Source organism: Rhinolophus ferrumequinum, chromosome 21 (genome assembly GCF_004115265.2).
Source record: "Rhinolophus ferrumequinum isolate MPI-CBG mRhiFer1 chromosome 21, mRhiFer1_v1.p, whole genome shotgun sequence".
In the NCBI taxonomy this organism is placed as follows: Eukaryota; Metazoa; Chordata; class Mammalia; order Chiroptera; family Rhinolophidae; genus Rhinolophus; species Rhinolophus ferrumequinum.
The window spans coordinates 55,044,570-55,063,556 of record NC_046304.1 but is presented as its reverse complement, the minus strand read 5'-3'; the positions used below and the strand labels follow the sequence as shown (position 1 = coordinate 55,063,556).

General features: G+C 56.6%; 2 protein-coding genes across 9 annotated transcripts in view; one reads left to right on the top strand and one right to left on the bottom strand.

Moving 5' to 3' along the window:
• HEXD (hexosaminidase D) overlaps positions 1–2,850 on the bottom strand; it is a 23,620-nt gene extending 20,770 nt beyond the window's left edge. For 6 of the 8 annotated variants that reach the window (XR_004421326.1, XM_033090467.1, XM_033090462.1 and 3 more), the window contains exons 1-3: positions 2,495–2,629; positions 2,024–2,158; positions 669–778 (exon numbers count right to left, since the gene is read on the bottom strand). Coding sequence is in view for 7 of the 8 variants with exons in the window: in XM_033090467.1 (XP_032946358.1) it covers positions 669–778; positions 2,024–2,107 (194 nt within the window). In the remaining variant the exon portion in view is untranslated. Of the gene's footprint in view, positions 1–668; positions 779–2,023; positions 2,159–2,388; positions 2,630–2,714 lie in introns of those variants that run through there. The other 2 variants (XM_033090463.1, XM_033090468.1) reach the window with 2 other exon arrangements.
• OGFOD3 (2-oxoglutarate and iron dependent oxygenase domain containing 3) lies at positions 2,524–18,987 on the top strand. The gene is made up of 9 exons (XM_033090470.1): positions 2,524–2,858; positions 4,690–4,907; positions 8,326–8,401; positions 9,667–9,709; positions 11,948–12,012; positions 12,582–12,638; positions 13,593–13,746; positions 17,076–17,199; positions 18,335–18,987. The coding sequence occupies exons 1-9, from the start codon at positions 2,533–2,535 to the stop codon at positions 18,469–18,471; spliced, it is 1,200 nt and encodes a 399-aa protein (XP_032946361.1). The 5' UTR covers positions 2,524–2,532; the 3' UTR covers positions 18,472–18,987.

Sequence of the window (18,987 nt, the reverse complement as noted above, 5' to 3'; positions counted from 1 at the left end):
CTGCAGAGACAAAGATCACTCAGGGAGGGTCACACCAGCTCCTGTTCACAATAGATCTCAGTCACACCAACTGCTGTTCACACCCCAGCTCCCGTTCATACCCCCTAACCTCTTCTTGTCAGGCTCCTGGACACTCTCCTAGATAAACACTAACTCTGGAAAACTCAACAGATATTCTAAAGGTTTCAGAGACACTCCTGCTCTACAATTTGGGGAAATAATGCTGTTCTGACCTGAAATAACGGTTTGCTTTTTACCAGCTATTCTTACCCAAACACTACCGCAGCCGGAAGTCATTTTATCAGAAACTGGGCCCACCATCCGACTTCACTGACTCTCCCTTTAATATTCACTTCCCACAAAGAGCCTGCTGTGACCACGGCCGAGCCGTCCTGCCCCTGCATGGCCCTGGCACGGGGCTCTCTCCACACTCCACATCTACCCACAACCAGGCCGCCGCTCCCCTTCGTGGGGCCTATAGCCCATGCTTGTCATCCCTTAAACGTTTCCCAACTCTTCAGTGAACACGTTTTGTTTTTATAATTAGACACGCATTTAAAGACGGAAGAGGACTGTCCCACCCTTGTCCAATTCCCCGGGCCCACTGGCATGCCCAGGCCGCCATGGCCCCCCACACCCCACCTTGTCTCACAGGGCAGCATGGGTACCTGTATGCGTGCTGGGCCCTCAGCAGCCTCAGGTGGCCCTCGTAGGGGAACATGTCTTCATACTCAATGAGGAGGCCGTTTGCGCCCAGGGCATGGAATAGAGGAAACACCTGGGGGGAAAGGAGAGGTGTCAGGAAGAAGTGACCACTTGAAAGGGAAGTTACACACATGCAGCAGGTGGACTCTTTTTAGCTACGGGTATGGATTGTAGTTGGTATTCGTATTCTCCCTGTACACTTTTAACCTGGAATGTATACTCTGTGTTATACCAATTCAAACTGTCTAACGTAGTGACACGTTCATTTGACGGGGTGGGGAACCGCATACTGTGAAGCAGGGCTGCCTCTAAAGTGACTGGTGGCTTAGCTGGGCCAGCGGGGACAGCGCACTCCAGTCACAGAGCAGCGCCTCTCCCGGCGGAGATGCAGCACACAGGAGCTTTCTAGAGCACCAGGAACTGGGAGACCGACAGGGCTCTGGAGGGTTGGCGGGACGTGCCCAGAATGAGCCGTAGAGGGAGATGAAAGGGAATAGAGGCAGGGCAGGTCCCAGCTCCCTCCCGGGGCTCCTCCCCAGCCCTCCCCCGACTGCTCCATCTTTATTTCAAAGGGTGTGAATTCCTGTCCTCAAGGATTTTTAGGACCAGGTCATGTCTACAGTACACAAAGCTGAGACTTTCCTCCAGTCTGCCGTCACAGCCGAGGTGACAAAGCGCACACTGTGAGCATTAAAGGAAGGGCTTCCTGCAGATGCTTCAAACAGCAACCCGTGTCCAGGTGAGGGCCCTCGCAAGTTTCATATGACTTGTGACATTCTCGTTGCCATTACTGTCAAAGTTTTCTTTCCCCAAGAAGCTGGGACATTCTGACGCGAGCTAGATAAAAGGAGGACACACCAGCTTGGGACTGAAAATCAGCTGTGCCTACTTCATAAAATGCGTAATCAGTAACTGACTGTACATCAGTAACAATCATCACTGACTGTACACTACGACAACACGCATGACCTCATCTCACGCCAACGATGTCTACAAAGATCCTACTTCCAAACTGGGTCCCATGCACGGTAGGAGGGGCCAGGATTGGAACGTAACACTTTGGGGGACACAATTCAGTCCACAATGAAGAGGTTGTGGGTTTCTTTTGTCCTTTCTCATTTTCCTTTCCTACCTTGGCTGCTGTCTGCTCTGTGAGGGGAGTTGGGGGGAATTTAATCTATGCTACTGCCACCATCGTGACCCAGCCCAGACCCCGTGCTTGAGTTCTAAGGACACACTTCCACAGAACAGCGTTCACAACGTGAAAGGCCAAACTCAAGGCAAAAGTGATTCCCCGGAGAGAAAAGGCAGCTCCCACCTCCGCGAGGTATGAGACCTTTGGCGGGGCTCCTTTAAGGTCCAAATGAACAAGGCGCATCTTAAACGGTGAGGAGCCTGACATCTCAGTCTCTTTTGTGAAATCACACGACAAAAATCTCTTGGGCACTTCTTCCTAGTGGAGAAAGAGAGCGTCGTAAGCGGGCAGAGACTCTTTTCGCCCTCGCGAGACCCCAGGAGAGCGCCAGGACCCCAAGGAAGGGCTGGGAGACCCCCAAGTGGAGGACGCGGAGACCCCGGAAAGGGAGCGCCGAGACCCCAGTTAAGGGCTTGGAGAACCCGGGAGAGGATGTGGAGACCCCGGGAGGAGGACGCGGAGAGACCCCAGGAGTGGGGCGCGGAGACCTCAGGAGTAGGGCGCAGTAACCCCAAAGAAGAGCTGGGAGACCTTCCGGCCCCAAGAGAAAGGTTTGGAGACCCGGGAAGGACGCAGGGCGGGGCGACGACGCACTTCAGACCGACGCTCCCAGGTCTGCGGGTACCGGGAGGATGGAGGAGGGGAGGGGAGGACTTGGGCCCGGCGAGGCGCGATGCGGGTGTGCGTCCAGGTCCGCGCACGGGTCCGCCGCGCTCGGCGCTCGGCCAGCGATTGCTCGGGCCTGGCGGTCAGCCCCGCGGTCGACGGCCGAGCGCGTCGCTCCGCGTCCCCGGCCGCGCCAGCCTCGCGCTACCTCTCCCGGCGTTCGTCCCGGGCTCGGGGCGGCTCCTGCGTTCCGTCTGGCTCCACGACGGGCTGGCCCGATGGCGCCTCAGCGGAGGGGCGCACCCAAGGCGCACGAGGGCAGCGGGGCGACCGAGCGCCGGCGCCCAAGCAGGTACCGGGCAGCGCGGGAGGGCGAAGGCTCGGAGGCTGCAGGGCCGAGAGGTGGGAGTGGCCCGAGCTGAGGGGAGGGGCGTCTTGTGGGCGGGACCGTCGTGTGGGTGTGGCCTGTTGGGGGCGGGGCCTGAAGAATCCCGCCCCCGCTGGCGCCCACGTAGCCAGCAGGGGCTAGAAGCCGGTGGCGGCGTGTCTAGGGGGTCCGGAATGGAAGTGGGGCTCCTCGCCCGAAACCTTTCTGACTGCTCTCCCCCATGTGTACAGTGGGTTGTGTGCGGGCCTCCTGGAGTGGGCTGGGGGCTCCGAGGCCCCCATCACCCAGTCCCCGTGTGCCCTCCAACATGAGGTCTCCCAGTTGGATGGCCCGATGAATGAATAAGAGACCGTCTCATCATGTAACCTTCCAGGGGATTTTGCTAAAGCTTTCAGAACCAGAGAGTATTTTAATCACCGCAGGACAAATCAGCGTGTTGTGATGCTTGCCCCAGGAGCCATGGACCTTGCTCCAAGACCTGAAGAAGCAGCCTCCTTCTGTTTTGGCAGCTTACCCCAAACAAGGGTGCTTATTTCGAGGAGACCCCAGGGGAGTCCCACCTCTAGATGGGGCCCAAGAGGCTGTTTCTTCCGCTGTTGTCCTCCTGTGCGCCTTCCCCTCTGTTCCGTCCCTCTGTCTTAGCAGCCAGGCTGTCCCAGGACAACACGCTGCCTACAGTTCTGCCGCTGCAGGTTCAGGCTTCAGCCACCTTCTGCTGAGAAGGGCTGGCAGTCTCCCTGCCTGATCCAAATTCTCAGGGGAAAGAAATGATGGGCCCGTTGGGTCAGGTGTGCACTCTAATCAGCTAGTCTAATCAGCTAGGCCGGGCGGGCTGGAGATTGGACTGCAGTTCTAGGGATGGGGGTCTTTGAGGGTGAGCAGACGCCCCAGGCATCTATGATCCCTGTTTAAAATGATCATGTGTCCACCCAACATGGTCTGGCTGCCGTGCCCATCTTGGACTTATTCAATTGGAATTATTAATATTTATATAGCCGTGCAAGGTGTTGAGAGACATAAAAATAGAAGGCAGGCTCCTGGCTTTTCTGAGATTAATTATGTACTTGAGGGAGCAAGGCTCACCTCCGTGAAGGCATGCCCTGATCTCTTTCCTCATTTTCTGCCGGTCCTTCAAGCCCTGCAGCCAGCAAATCTCCTAGACAACAGAGCGCACAGCTGCTCGGTTACATACAGGTGCAAACACACGTACATGTACAGACACACATGTGCATGGATGGGTACGTACTACACTAACACACAGACACGCGTGCAGCTCTAGCACATGCAATGTGAGCCACACAGTGACCCTGGGTTGTACAGAAAGCATCTTACTTGTGGATCATTTCTGTTGCACTTATATTCTCTCTCTGGCTGGCTTGCAGTTTTAATCAAGTGGGTTTGACTCACACCTAACTTAGTTCATGGTGTGTTTGTGTGTGTGTGTGTGTGTGTGTGTGTGTGTGTATTCCCGTGCTGAGGGCACAGGCATAGGATTGGGCAGTCATTTCCAGATGCCGGCGAAATAGTGACAGACTCTGGTAGGACTCCTGAAACAGGTTCTCCATGGGCAGCCCCTCTTATTGTCTGCAAGGGGCACAGTGAGCCCCACCTGGTCTGATGGGGGCGTGTCCCCACCGCATCTTCCCACCTGGCAGGTGCCTCTGGATGGATTGAGAGCACGGACGACAGTTAGTGTAGGGATAGCTTAAGGCTGTAAGCGGCAGTGGGCATGGCCTCTGCCTTCTCTGCTCACGCAATGCGTTTGGGTGATGGCAATCGTGCTTTCTGTTCTCAGCATGAAGAGTGTCCGGGCACCGCGTGAGGCATGGAGGAAGTGGCCGAGAGCCGCTGTCCTGGGGGCCGGTGCCACACTTGCTGCCCTCCTGCTCTGGGGCAGTCTGGGGGGCGATGACGGCGTCACTGAGGTCCTGGCTCACCGCAGTGAGGTCCTGCCCGGCAGGTTCATCGAGGTGCCCTGCTCTGAGGACTATGACAGCCACCGAAGGTTTGAAGGTACGCGGGCGGGGCGGCGGGGATGCAGGAAAGAGCAGCACGTGTGTGTCCAGTGCAGCGCATTTAACATGCACGTCTGCTGCTGCTGCAGTGAGTTGGTGGGATCAGGTTGGAAGTGGTAGAGGGGTGGCAGGTGACTTTTCCCCTCCCCCAGGTTGGTTAGCCCACACCTGGGTTGGGAAGTGCAGGTGTTTCAGGTTCTATACAGGGCAGGCCCTCCGGGCACTGCCAAGGCTGTGGCTGGCTTTTCACTGAGGTGCCCCACGCAGCGGACGCTGTCTGATGGAGGTGACGGTTTGTCTAGAGGGTGTAACAGTTGGAAAGGGAGGAATGGGAAAGTTGAAACCAGAAAAGGCACCGGCTGTGGAGTGTCTTTGAGTGTTATCGCTGCAGAAAATGTTGCAACAAGGAACTTCACTACGAGGCCCTTCCTGTACGTGGTCGCGTGTGCCGTCTTGGCCCCCACAGGAGGAGGGAGTGGTCAGCAGCCTGGTTAGGGGCTGCCTGGTTATGCCTGGAGAAGCCCAGGAGCGCAGCGTCTGCAGGCCCAGCGGCGTTCAGCACCCTGGAGAGCGCACACCCCTCTGAAGTGCTGGCGCCGAGGCTACGTGAGACCTCTCGCCCTCAGGCCATCTCTGGCTGCTGCATTTTCTGGCACGTTCCTTACTGCCTGGATGCTTTCTCAGTTTGAAAAACCTAGCCTGAGTGACTGAGTTTTACAGACAGAATTCAGTTTATTTTTTGATTCAGAGCAACGCTTTGAACTTGAACCAAGAAGAGGTTGCCAAGTCCTGCCACCAAGGGGCGCTGTTGTGCTGCTCAGGACGGGGGTTTAGCGGGAAGAATGCAGTTGGCTTGGCTGGGCCGCTCAGCGGCCAGGACTGGTCTGCGGTTGGATGCTCTGTCGTAGGCAGCTTTTCCCACTAAAGTCCCAGCGTTCGAGAAAATATTTTTCAGTGGTTGGAACTGAAGAGAAGTTTCCTTCCTACCCATTTAATAATTTGTTAATGTTAAAAACAGTTGGAATGGGGGAGTTTACTGGGTACGGGGTATCAGTTTGGGAAGATGAAAAACTCTGGAGATGGTGGTGGTGATGGCTGCTCAACAGTGAGTGTGCTTACGGCCACTGAGCTGTGCTCTTAAAAGGGGGTAAAGCGGTAAGTGTCGTGTTCTGTGTGTTTTACCACAATAGAAAACGATAGCTGGAGTGTAGTTTGAAGCCTCTGGACTTGCCATCCTCAGCTCAGTCTTAGGTCTTAGAAGCAAGAAAGGGCTCTTCATGCAGGCTCTTCCGGTTGGGGCAGGGCTCCTATGAGGCTGCTCCCTGCCCACCCAAAGGGGTGTCTGCATGCGGTGTGCCACTGTGTGTTTGCAGAGTGCACACGTGTGTGTGCGCTGACACGCAACCTCTCACAGCTCACTTTTTCACCCAGATCATGCTCTTGGCACTTATCCATGCTGAACACACTGTGTTGCTGCTGGATTTTAAAATTTCAGAATTTCTGGGGTTCTGGTTCTTTTTTAAAAATTGATTATTTTTAAAAATAATTTTTCATCATTCAGACTTAATTTTAATATGTATTTCTTTTTTTTTTTATTTTTACTGGGGAATGTTGGGGAACAGTGTGTTTTTTCCAGGACCCATCAGCTCAATGTCAAGTCGTTGCCTTCAACCTAGTTCTGGAGGGCGCAGCTCACTGGCCCATGTGGGAATTGAACCGGCAATCTTAGTGTTATGAGCACTGCACGCTAACCACCAAGCAAACCAGCCACCCACTGACAGCTCAGCTAAAAATTGATTTCTAACCTAATTACATTGTAGCTAGAGATCCTGTGATATTGGTTCAGACTTTCTTTATGACCTACTGTGTTTTTGTTAATGTCTCACGTGTACCTGGAAAAATGTGTTTTCTAACATTGCATGCAGAGCTCTGTATAATTCTAATCCAAGCTCATGTTTGCAAACCTGCTAGTCCTTGTGGGTTTCGGTCCCTCCTTCCAGCGGTCACTGACAGACGTGTTAGAACCTGCACATGACCGCATCTGCCGCTGCTCCTGGCTGGGCTTCCTGTGTGGGCTGTGTTATGTCCTTGATGTGAGGTCATTGGCCACTCTTGGCCGCACCTTTATCTTCCTGGGGAATTGTTCCTTTTATCATGAGCTTGCCCCTCATTTCCCTCCGACATTCTTGTCCTCTAGCATGCTTGTTGGGGTAGACGGCACTCTCAGACTTTTGGTTGTCATTGAGTTTGTCTCTACTGTCCAGCTTTCTGCGTTGTCATGTTTAAGACGTAACCCTTTTAAAAAGCATGTATCTGGCTTTGTGTTTTAACTTAAAAAAGACCATCAGTAGGATTGTATTTACCCCACAGAAAAGAGGCACCCATCGTGCAAATGCCCCCAAGTACAGTTTACTTTCCCACATGACACGGCCCAGAGAAGGCCCCCCAAGCCAGTCCAGCGCCCTCAGAGCCCACGTGGGGCTGCGCCCCTCAGCACACACCCAGTGTGTGGCTCGTGTTCCCAGGATATTCCCTCTATCTCCAAGCACCAGGCTCACATTCCAGGAAGGAAGAGGGGCAGAGGGGTGGAAAGCTAATGGCCAGACAGCCCCACGTGACCTGAGAGTGCCCCAAGGCTCCATCTCACTGGCTAGGACGTGTCCCATGGCCCATCTAGTGCGAGGAGTGAACTTGCCCTTCCTGCCAACACAAGGAGCTTACTGAGCTCATTGTCTCTGATGCTCCGCCCCACTGGCCTCATCCACCCCACCTGGCCCCGTCCGCCCCACCTGGCCCTGTCCGCCCACCTGGCCCCGTCTGCCCCACCTGGCCCTGTCCGCCCACCTGGCCCCGTCCACCCACCTGGCCCCGTCCACCCACCTGGCTCCATCTACCCCACCTGGCCTACGCCCATCTGAGCTGCTGCAGGCCCCGCGCAGAGCGGCAGAGGGAGCCCAGGGTAGAGAGGTGGTGAGCACTTTGGTGGAAGTGGTCTTGGGACCTTGGGGTAGGACAGTGACGAGAATTGTAAGCACAACTTTGGTCGTCCAGGAGGGACTTTCTGATGGGGGCTTGGGAATGATGGACCTGCAGTGGGTGGAGTGCCAGGAGCCGGCCTGGTGCACGGCCTGGGGCAGGCTGCCCACCCAGTGCGATGGTGATGTGTCCTGCGTGGAGCTCATTCGTACTGAAAAGTCACCCTTCCTTATCTGACATCTGAAACTCGAATCCAGCTGCTGTCCGTATTTTATTTGCCAAATCGGGCCCCCCAAATCCTGTGGAAGGCAAGGCGCCATCCCACAAAATCCCGTTATCCCTGGGGAGGGCCGCCCACAGATGAGTCTTCAACACATGTGCAGCCTTGTTGAGGGGCTCAGCCTGGGCTTCGCGTCTCATCCTCGCTCCTCTCTCTCCAGGCTGCTCCCCTACCAAGTGTGGCCGGGGTGTCACCGATGCTGTCATCACCAGGGACGAAGCCCGGAGGATTCGCAGGTATGAGGCTTCTCTGAGCTTCTGTCCCAAACGAGCAGGAAACGTGGGGCTGGGGGGCGGGGGAGGCAGAGAATTACCATTAAGAAAGATGATTTGAAGAATTCATTTCGCGTTACATAAGAATTTCCTTGTGTGCTTCCTAGGGCAAGGGTACATTTTTCCAATTTCCAGGAGGAAAGGTCATTGCCCTCCATGATGTGGTTGCTGACAGAATCTTCTAGAGGCCGGGCCTTCTCCAGGGGAAGGGGTTCTGACCATTCAGGAAGTCAGCGGTGGTGGTTGCTGCCCCATCAGCTCCTGGGGGAGGCGCAGCATGGTCGCCCACAGCTGGGGGTCACTAGGTACTGTGTTTCCCCGAAAATAAGACCTAACTGGAAAACAAGCCCTAGCATGATTTTTTTCAGGATGACATCCCCTGAACGTAAGCCCTAATGTGTGTTTTGGAGCAAAAATTACCATAAGAGCCAATCTTATTTTCTGGGAAACATGGTAATAGTTCCACCTCCAGAACCGGTTCCAGGCCCAGTTGGGGATTAGCCCTTCGGCTCACTACCAGTGACTCACCTGGGGCAGGAAGTGTTAGTAAGACTTCAGGTGTTAAAAACCAGATCTTAAATCTTAAAGCTTAGATTTTCCGACAAGGTGTTCAGACACAAAATCTTTGGAGGTGAGCGCCACGAGGGAGGGTCAGCGTCTGGCCCTCAGGTTACCGCGGACAGTGCCGACATCTGCCATGTGCCAGGCAGAGTCTCAAGGCAGAGGCTCCCCATTTCCAGACAGCATTGTGGGGCACTTTGGGCAGGCGCGCTGGTGTCAGGGATTGTCCCCCCCATCCCCCCGGCAGTTGCCAGGCACTGCAAAGCCTCTGTTCAAGACGCTGGAAGCTCCTACGTCTTCAGGATCAGGTGGTCTTGTCAGGTCCAGCTTGGCCTCCTGAGCTAGTGGTTCCAGAGACCGCCCCCAGCCTGTGGCAACCAGGACCCACAGGGAGCAGTTCAGCTATTCAAAGTGGCACTGGGTCTGGATACTAAAGACGGAGGTCTTCAGTTGGTCCTGAACTGTGTCGTGAGTTGTCAGCAAGGTGGCGAAATGTTGCTGTTCACTCATTGAGCTTTGGAAGTTGGGTCTTGTGGTGTAGACACGGGCTTATAACATGAATATTAAACACTCTGTTAACATTGCACCAATCATGTGATTGGTATTTGCCTAGATGTATCGTAGGTAAGACAATCACTAAGTCTGACTTAAAATTATCTTCCCCACAGCATAGCGGAGAAGGGGCTCTCCCTGGGCGGATCTGATGGAGGGGTGAGTTGTACAGTGTCTGCTTTAGTTTTCTTCTTACCCCTGTAACTTTGTCCTCCCTCCGAGAGGAAGGAGGAGGCACCTGATATTCAGGCCCTCGGGTGTCCCCACCACAGGCGTGAACGGGCCCTGGGACCCTGTGGCACCAACCACAGCCGCTCAGAGGCTGTGAGAGTTCCCTCTCCTGCAGGCGCATCACAGCCCCCTGCTTCCGATCTCATCTGCATTGCAGACCGCTGGGCCAGGGCAGGCTGGGGCAGGGGCAGGGGCGGGCGGACCGAGCAAGGCGGGGTGACAGCCCTGGAAACGGGAGGGGCTGTGGGAAACAGTGACCGGCATGCTGGGTGGAGCGCCTCATCCTCCCCGCCAGAGGCCTCCGGGCCCCATGTGGGCACAGTGTCCACAGTGATGCCTCCACCGAGGACCTTTGAGTGGGACCTTATTGAGGAAGAGGGTCTTTGCAGATGTCATTAAGCTAAGGGTCTCGAGATGAGATCATCCTGGATTACCTGGATGGGCCCTGAGTCCAATGACAGGTGTCCTTGTAAGAGGAAGGAGAGGGAGATTTGAGATAGAAGAGGAGAAGACACAGAGAGGAGACAGAAGCCATGTGACGACAGGGGCAGAGATGCAGCCACCAACCAAGGGATGCCTGGGGCCACCAGAAGCCACAAGATCCAATGAAGGACCCTCCCGTGGGGCCTCTGGAGGGAGCGCGGCTCTGCGATGTCCTGATCTCGGACTTCTGGCCTCCAGAGTGTGAGAGGATGAATTCCTGTTGTTGTAAGCCCCTGGTTTGTGGCTGTTTGTTACAGCAGCTGCAGGAAACTGAGGCCCAGGGCAGCTCATCCCTTCCTGCGCGGCCTGGGGGAGTCCTGTCCTGTCCCGTGAGCGCCTCCTGCTGGTTTGAGTTCCCGTGTGGTTTTCTGAACACGGATCTCCACCCAGGTGTGGAGCTGTGGGAAGATTCCTTCTCTGCGTAGTTTGCTGATCCCTGAATTATAGTCACCAGGTGGCCCTGAACCAGTCCACATGGTGAAGCTCCGAGGAAGATTAATTTACAGGCTTTGCTGGAGTTTGTAACGATTTCCGTGATTGTCTGCATCGCTTTATTCTGCAAAGTCTTCTGAGTTCTGAAAATTAAGCTGCTCCTTTTATTTCAGTTTAGTTCAGTTCAGGGGGAAATTTTATTAAAAACTATTCGTGTGTGGACTGAAGTTTACTCTTTGCTCAGCATTCACTCAGGAAGTTGTCTTGCAGCAAACTAAGCAGGTTTGATTCCTTTAAGCTCAGTTAATATTTTTAGAGCCCAGATTATGGTCTGATGAACCCCTGGGCTGGTGACAGCACCAATGAGGAAAGGCACAATCGTTCCCCAGACTGGTGGCCACTTCCCCTCCCGGGCGTGGGGCAGCGTGGGCAGCAGTAGGAAAACACTTTGGTAATTCATTAAAAAGTTGTCACCCAGCAACACCACTCCATGGTGCTTGCCCATGGGAATGAAAGTCTCTGGACAGACGCGCCCACCAGCTTGATTTCTGAGAGCCCCGGCCACCTACAGGTGAATGGACGGACAAACAAACTGGGTCACCCAAACTGGGGTGCTCTCAACGACAACCGATGAACAGATTGCAACTGATGAAACGGATTATGCTGAGTGAAAAGAACCAGCCCAAAATGGAGTGCATCCCTCACGATTCCATTTACCTAAAATTCTAGAAAATGTAAATCAGTCTATTACGGCAGAAAGCACATCAGGGCCTGGAGATGGGAGGAGTGGGTGGAGAGAGGCAGGAGGGGCATTACACGGGTGCGAGGTAATTTGGGGGCGATAGATGTGTTTATTTCTTTGATGGTGATGGTGGTTCTTCCTATGTATTCCGGTGTCAAAACTTACCAAACTGTACATTTCAACACGAGCAGATGGTTGCACATTGGTTTTACAACAACAAAGCTGCAGTGGAGGTGGGTAGGGGCACTCATGGTTCGCTGATGTATCTGGAGGGACGGTGTCTGGGCTGTTTTAGAATTAGACAAGAGTTTCCTCTTTAGGCAGCAGAGACTGGGACCCGTCCTGCACAAACCCAGGTCCAACATTCTTAAACCCCAGCGGTGGTGCCGTCTCCCTGACTCAGGGTGTGTGTGGACAGACCTTGGTCTCCTGTGTTTCGCCAGCAGCTGGTAGTGCTCCTGTCACGGCCGTGCAGCCCTCACGCGCTGCTCTGCAAACATCTTTTGCAGGCGTCCATCTTGGACTTGCACTCGGGTGCCCTGTCTGTTGGGAAGCACTTTGTGAACCTGTACAGGTGAGAGCCTGAAAGGCGGTGACCCCAGTGGTGCGACATGAGCGTGTGGCTCTGTTGTTCCCTAGCTGGGATGCCACAGTGAGGCTTGTGGGAGTTGCATCCAAGAGGCTTCACGTCTTGAGTAAACTGCGACGTTTGCCGCAGGGATGAGGCCCAGCGAGGATCGGAAGGTGTGGCCCTTCTCAGAGGGCAGGATGCTTGTTCACCAAGCTTCAGGGAACAGTCTCGTGCTACATTGGGGCTTCTGGGGAGCTGGGACCTGCCGTAAGCCGAGGGACAGGGCCCAACGGCAGCAGGGAGAGGTGGGAGGCAGGCGGGCTCCTGTGAGGGACCAGGAGAAGCTTAGACTCTGCAGCCTTGGTAAACGTCACTCTCATCCCACCAGGCAGTTCTGACCTCCCTGTCCCTGCCTCCCGTTTGTCACATAGTTGTCTTGTAGAAACAGGTCAGCTCCGACATACAGGATCTGTCGATTTTCAAGGACTTGTGGGTCAGCTGGAGGAAAGACTGAATTTGAAGGGAAAATTAATAAAACGTTACACTTGTTAATGCTCCTTACTTTTTCACAGATACTTTGGGGATAAAATAGAAAACATTTTCTCAGAAGAGGACTTCCAGTTATACCGGTAAGGAGGAGACGGAGGCCAGCAGTGGAGGGTGGGAGGGACGGGGCTGCGTGCTGCCCACTCCAGGCAGGGCCGACGTCCAGCCGCAGTGTCCTGCAAGGGCAGCTTGTGAGAGCGAAGCTAACTTAACATTCCATCCGGAAAGTCAGAGAGAGCTCGGCCCTTCTGGTTCTCGGTTTCCGTTACAGTGACCACCCCTGAGGGTCTGGCACCAGGCTGCCCACAAAGGGCAGTTTGTACAGACCCGGCTTCTGCTCGTCAGACCTCACATTCTCCCTGACATTCAGCTGACAAAGGGCCACTGAGCAAAAAAAAAACAGAAGCGATTTGGTGATTTTGCCTTCGGCACCATCCAGAAAAGGCTGGATTCTGTGCCATAAGAGTCCCACAAAATGATCCGGATGGACATGGTCCTGGTGTTGGTGGGACCCTGCTCCTGGACGCACACGACCAGCTCCCCAGCCTGCATGGGGGTGCCCTTTGGCTAGTGACATGCACGTCAGAGGGTCAACCAGTGCTTTGTGGATTTCAGCACGTGGTTTTAGGGCTTCACCACACGCAGGCAGGGCCTGTCTCCAGGGGCACCACCCTCTGCTGTGTCCCCCGCCCCTGACGGTGCACAGTGTCGACCTCAGTCCAGGGCGGGGTCCTCCAGGCCTCCCTACACTGCACAGGAACGTGTGGGCCATGTGCAGAGGGCCACTCCGCCCCCAACACGGCTCCTGTCTGTCCCCACGGACACTGCCCCACTCCGGGCTCGGTGCTGTGCTCATTCCTACACGGAGCTGGTCCCCTGGTCGTGTCCATCACATCCTGTCACTTGTGTGTGGGTGCCGTGTGCGTGCCCGTCTTTCCGCCTTCCTCCAGGCCATGTAGCCCTGTGTGGGCACAGTGGGACCCCGGGAGAGTTCTCCGAGGCTGTGCTGCTCCCAGTGACACCTGTGTCCTCTGCAGGGACGTGCGGCAGAAGGTCCAGCTGGCCATCGCCCAGGCCTTTGGGATCAGTGCAGCCTCGCTGTACCTGACGAAGCCCACGTTTTTCTCCCGCATCAACAGCACGGAAGCCCGGACGGCCCACGACGAGTACTGGCACGCCCACGTGGACAAGGTGAGGCTCTCGGCACGCCGGGCGGGGCCGCGGCGCCTGGCACCCGACGGCAGCTGCCCCAGCTCGGCGCTGGCGGGGTTGGCAAGCATCTACACAGCGTTCACATATTTAGGGCTGTAGGCATCTTCCTGTCTGGCGTTTCGGGAGTTCCCTACATCTGGGTGACGCGGACCAGGGAATAAAACCTGTCTCATGTGATGGTGGCAAGAAAAGACTGGGACAGGCGCACACGAACAGGGAGCACTGGCCAGCCGCCGTCCTTTGCTGCCCTTCCCACCCACAGCACAGTCCTCTGAGCTGCAAGCTTCGCCATGCGTCCCCACCACGGTGGCCGTGCTCGCAGCTGCGTCCCCTGGAGGCCCTCCCTCTCCCCACTTTGCACCTTTTCTCGGGCAGATCTCTGACTGCCATTCTGCAGACCTCGTGGACCTCCCATTGTGCTGACACAGCCACACTGACCAGCGCTCTCTGTCAGTCTCGTTGGAGCCCTGTCTACACCTTATCACAACCACTGGCCGGCGTGGCCCCGGCAGGCGGGGATTTCGGGGAGATGTGCTGCAGGGGGTTCTGAGGGCTGTGGGCAGTCACCCCGCCACTACGAGGGTGCTCGTGTGACCCAGGATGCTCCCCATGTCTCTAGACGCGAGAACAAAAGGAAGTGAAGTGGAAAAGAAAGAGACGGGAGCAGGTCTGAGAGAAGCTTACAGATTGGCTTCAGTCTGAAATCAGCACCTGCCCATCTGAGCTGGACAGCGATGGCCACACGTGGTCAGTGGCCGGGTCAGTGGGACTGCGGAACCCAATATCTAGTTAAGGAAACTGAAGTGGCCACGTGGCGAGTGGTGTACCCGGGACTGCGGGGCTCGGGGGCTGGATCAGATTCAGGTCGGCAGCGTGGGGCTGTCCAGCGTCATGCCGAGAGGCGTCAGTTTCGTGTGTTGCCCTTCGGTGGGTTCAGGCATCAGCCTGGTCCATGTGTGACTGAGTCCCGTCTGCCTCTGCCTCGTGGCTCCAGAGGCCACTGCTCTGTTGGTCACCATTGCCCAGACCACGGTTTCATTAGGGCACCAGACAAGACCTTCGGTGGAAGACAGACGTAGACATTGCTGAGGAAAAGTCGAGGTTTTACAGCATTTAGAGGTTAGCGTTTAGCCTGCGCCGCCCCAGATATGGGGGGACAGACAGGCCTGGCCAGCACAGGTGTGGGATGGAGCCCAGAGGAGTCCTTGCAGGAAGGAGGAGGAGCTGTCCACGCTCCAGGCAGAAGCGGGTCAAGAGAGTAGCACTGAGCATAACCTGGCCAGTTACGGGACCAGAAGTGAGGAAGAAACTCTGGCAGAAAGAGTGAGTCAGCAGTACAGGCTGGGAGGCCTCAGACGTCTGAGCTCTGCTGCAACCCAAGGGGCCAGGCGACAATCCTCAGGACGCAGGACAGTGTCCAGCCAAGGAGACGTCTTCAGGCACGAGGGGACTCGGGGAGCAGGCCTCTGCTCCTCACCCAGGAAGTCATCTTGCCCCCCCAGAGTCGGGAACAGAGACGCCCCCGGCCAAGCCCCACGCCCTTTACCACCCCTAAACCTGAGCTGCGAAGACCGGCCTCCGCCACCTCCTCCCCAGCTCGGTGGCTTGCATGTGGTTTCGGGGCTCCTTTGCAGTGTGTGGGTGGGCGGGCAGGAGAGGGTCAGGCTCTGGACCGCCCTGCACCACCTGGTCTCACGTCCGTGCGGCTCACGCAGGTGTCGGTGGGCAGGCAGCTCACTGCTGGAGCGAGTGGAGAAGCACTGCTGGGCTGTTCGCACGTCCATGTCACTTTGGTGTTTATTGGGTGAACTGATGCCGGCAAGGGGCCCCGAGACGGGGTGTTGGGGGTGTGGAGGCGAGCCCAGGTGTGGAGGCGGAGTCCAGCCCCACAGGCGGCACGGCACATCACGGTGCCGAGCTCACGAGAAGATGACGTGGGGTCTCGTCACCGGGGCAGGCCTGCTGTCCCTCCCTGCTGGTCAGCCCAGTTCCTGTCAGGAGGGACTGTTGTCATGGTGACAGGGGAGTGATAGCCAGGTAGGGGCAAAGGGGCTTTTGGACCTCCTGAGCCTTGATCAGACGTGTCACATGACAGTCGTCTGGGTCTTCTGTGGCCCCCGTCCCTGCTGCCTACCTACAGGTGTCAGTAAAACCATCGGACAGTCTAGATTTCTACCTCAGCAGCTCCGAGGTGGGCGTTTGGGGCTGCGATAGGATGGGGACGGGGACATTTGGACAGCCGTCCTCGGAGTCTCGTGATTCTCCATCTCTTACCTAGACTCGCTCACTGAGGAATTCATCAGGCTGGAAAGTATGTGATTAAGACTCCTGGACGTCACACACCACCGTGGTCTTACTGTGGAAAAAAGCACGTCACTAAATTCTTTTGTTAACCAGACGCTGGTTTGTGCGAGGGCTGTCTCTGACCCTAGGGAAGGAAGCACCTCTGCCTGTCACACACCATCGAGTCCTCTTCAGTCTCACGGAGGATTTAAACCAAACCTTCCAAGTCTCGTGTTGCAAACCATGTCCCCATGTGGCACCCCGGCCTCCCCGCAGAGCCTGCACAGGCAGTGCTGACATTTCAGGAGCACGTCCTGCTGTTTCTGCCACGGCAGGAGGTTCTCAGGAAACGAGTGACGGCCGTCCCTGTTGACGTTCCTTTGCCCAGGTCCAGGGGTCGAGCGGCAGAGGGTCCACACTCAGACCTCATGCCCGTCCTCTGCTCTGACCGCTCACACTTTCCCAAAAGAACATCCACGCGAAGAGGGCCTGGCACAAAAGGATCCCGTCCAGATGCCAGGGAGCCACTGATGGGAGGTCACTGAGACAGTAGACGGTGGGCGCCCAGGGCGGGGGATGGGGATGGGTCAGTGTTCAGTGGGGATGGAGGTCAGTTTGGGAAGGTGAGAGGGTCTGGACGTGATGGGGTGACGGCCACACGGCGGTGTGAGTGTGACGAATGCCGCCGAGCTGTGCGCTCGAACGTGGTGCAAGTGTAAACTGCACAGGTGCGTATTTCCCACAATTGAAACAAAAGCTGGGGTTGCCCTGGTGGGTTAGTGGGCGGCGTGGCACCGTCCAGGAGGCACCACAGCGTGGACTTGTCGCCATGGGTCCCGCCGTGCTGCCTGGGCCTGGGGCTGCGCCGGAGTCCCCAGCAGCAGGTGACAGTGGGCGCAGGGAGGTGGCCTGAGGTTGGGGAGGCGGAGCGGCAGGGCCCAAGGCACCCACAGTGCGGGCAGAGGGGTGTGCGAGCTCCTGCTGCGCGAGCCCGAGCTCAGGTGCTGACGCCCCTTGGCCCCCAGGTGACCTACGGCTCCTTTGACTACACCTCGCTGCTGTACCTGTCTGACTACCTGGACGACTTCGGCGGCGGGCGCTTCGTGTTCATGGAGGAGGGCGCCAACAAGACGGTGGAGCCCAGAGCCGGTAGGCGCGCCGCAGGCTCCGGGGAGGGGCTGCATTCAGGGAGGCCCTGTGTGTCGGCCACCCAGCATTCGCTTGGATCCAGACACTGGCCCGAGACACCTAGGGGCCCACTGGTCAGAGGCTGAGGCGGGTATATCCTCGGTCACTGCTGTCACAGAGCCGGCCCCGCCCCCAGTGTGTAGGGGGCTCCCGCCCAGAGGGACTGGGCAGCTTAAGGTGACTGCATGCCCCTGACTTAACAACACTGGTGATGGCACTGAGCCCCAGAACCAGCTTCCCTGGACCTGGTGGTCCCGGACCCCTGCTGTCCCCAGCACAGCATGGTCACTCACACAGCCCAGAGCTCTGGAGCGTATGGGGTCGCGAGCCCAAATGGGGTGGGGACAGCAGGGCCCCAAGGCCTCCTGAGGTGCATTAAGCCCAGTAAACACTCGAGTAGAAGTTTGTTTCGTGGAAGGCCCACCCTAAAGCACAGTTATCGTGTGCTGCCCACTGGGGACCCAGGGCGACAGACACTCCTGTCTCGCAGAGCTGGGCACTGAGGGCTGGACTTTCCTGTGGACCCTGCAGGGTTCAGGCAGCCCAGGCGGTGCCCCCAGGGACATTTGTTTCAAGTTGACGTCTTGTGGGTTCCAACAATTTAATGGACCAGAGAAGCTTCTGGTGCTGAGGCCTGATGTCCTATGTCACATGCTTTCGGGAGGCATCCAGGGACCCTTTTCCAAGAGGAGAAACACATGTAGGGTTGCAAAACTGAGATGCTTTCATAGTTTTGGTTACTTAGCTGCCAAGCAAAAGCCCACATTGAGGACGCCTAGTTAGTTGTTACTGAAGAGAATGCAGAGCCAGGAAGCACATTTCTCGACGTGGGTGGGAGCAGCTTATTAACTGAGCACAGCTGATGTATGTGTCCTGGGTCTGTGTGCCCTTCACTCTGTCATGCGAGTCACCAGTGCTGGCTGGCTGCTGGGAGGTGGGCTCTGGGTGGGCACAGGGCTCCCGGGCACCCTCATCCCCGAGTCGCCAGCCCCCACCACGAGCTCAGTGCCCCCTGCAACCTCGTGCTGCCTCCTCTGTCTCTGTCCGCCTGGTTTGTGGTTTGTCACACACGTGGCTTGTCCCTCTCTTCTCCCAGGCCGGGTGTCCTTCTTCACCTCGGGGTCCGAGAACCTGCACCGCGTGGAAAAGGTCCACTGGGGCACACGCTATGCCGTCACCATCGCCTTCTCCTGCAACCCCGACCACGGCATCGCAGACCCAGCCTTCAGGTAGCCGGGCTGCAGGCCCCGCCCTCTGGCCCGCCCCTTTGAACAAGGTGCCTTAGGAATCACCCGGATTTCGATTTGCTAATGTTTTGATCATTTTTCATCTGTGAGTAAATTAAGGGAACCAGCTTTTCATCTCCCAGGCGCCTGTGTGTTTGCTCTGGGGTGCTGGTTACAAGGGGCCAGAAGCTGGATACTCAGGGAGCAGAAGCAGCAACTATGACACCTGTGGAGAGGGTTCCAGTGAGCGGGTGGCTCTGGGGACCTACGCCCCACGCCCAAGGACCTCAGACACCAGCGATGGGGGTTTCTTCCAGAAACCAAGCCCCACTCACCACCTGGTGGGTGCCCCGGGCAGCCCTCTGTGCTGGCAAGGCCAGTGGGGGAGCAAGGTTTATTCCCCAAACAGTATGTAATCGGGGGACAGAGCAGTGACACAGATGAAACAGAAATAGCAGACTGAGGCCAAGAAACTAAACATCAATTAAACTTCAGGCCCAGGCCCCTGGCTGCCAGGGGCAAG

Excerpts from the sequence above, each read along its gene's own strand:
- OGFOD3 (XM_033090470.1), top strand. The coding sequence starts at position 2,533 with ATGGAGGAGGGGAGGGGAGGACTTGGGCCCGGCGAGGCGCGATGCGGG. Across the intron at positions 12,013-12,581 it reads CACTTTGTGAACCTGTACAG|ATACTTTGGGGATAAAATAG; the intron begins GTGAGAGCCTGA and ends ACTTTTTCACAG. Across the intron at positions 12,639-13,592 it reads GAGGACTTCCAGTTATACCG|GGACGTGCGGCAGAAGGTCC; the intron begins GTAAGGAGGAGA and ends TGTCCTCTGCAG.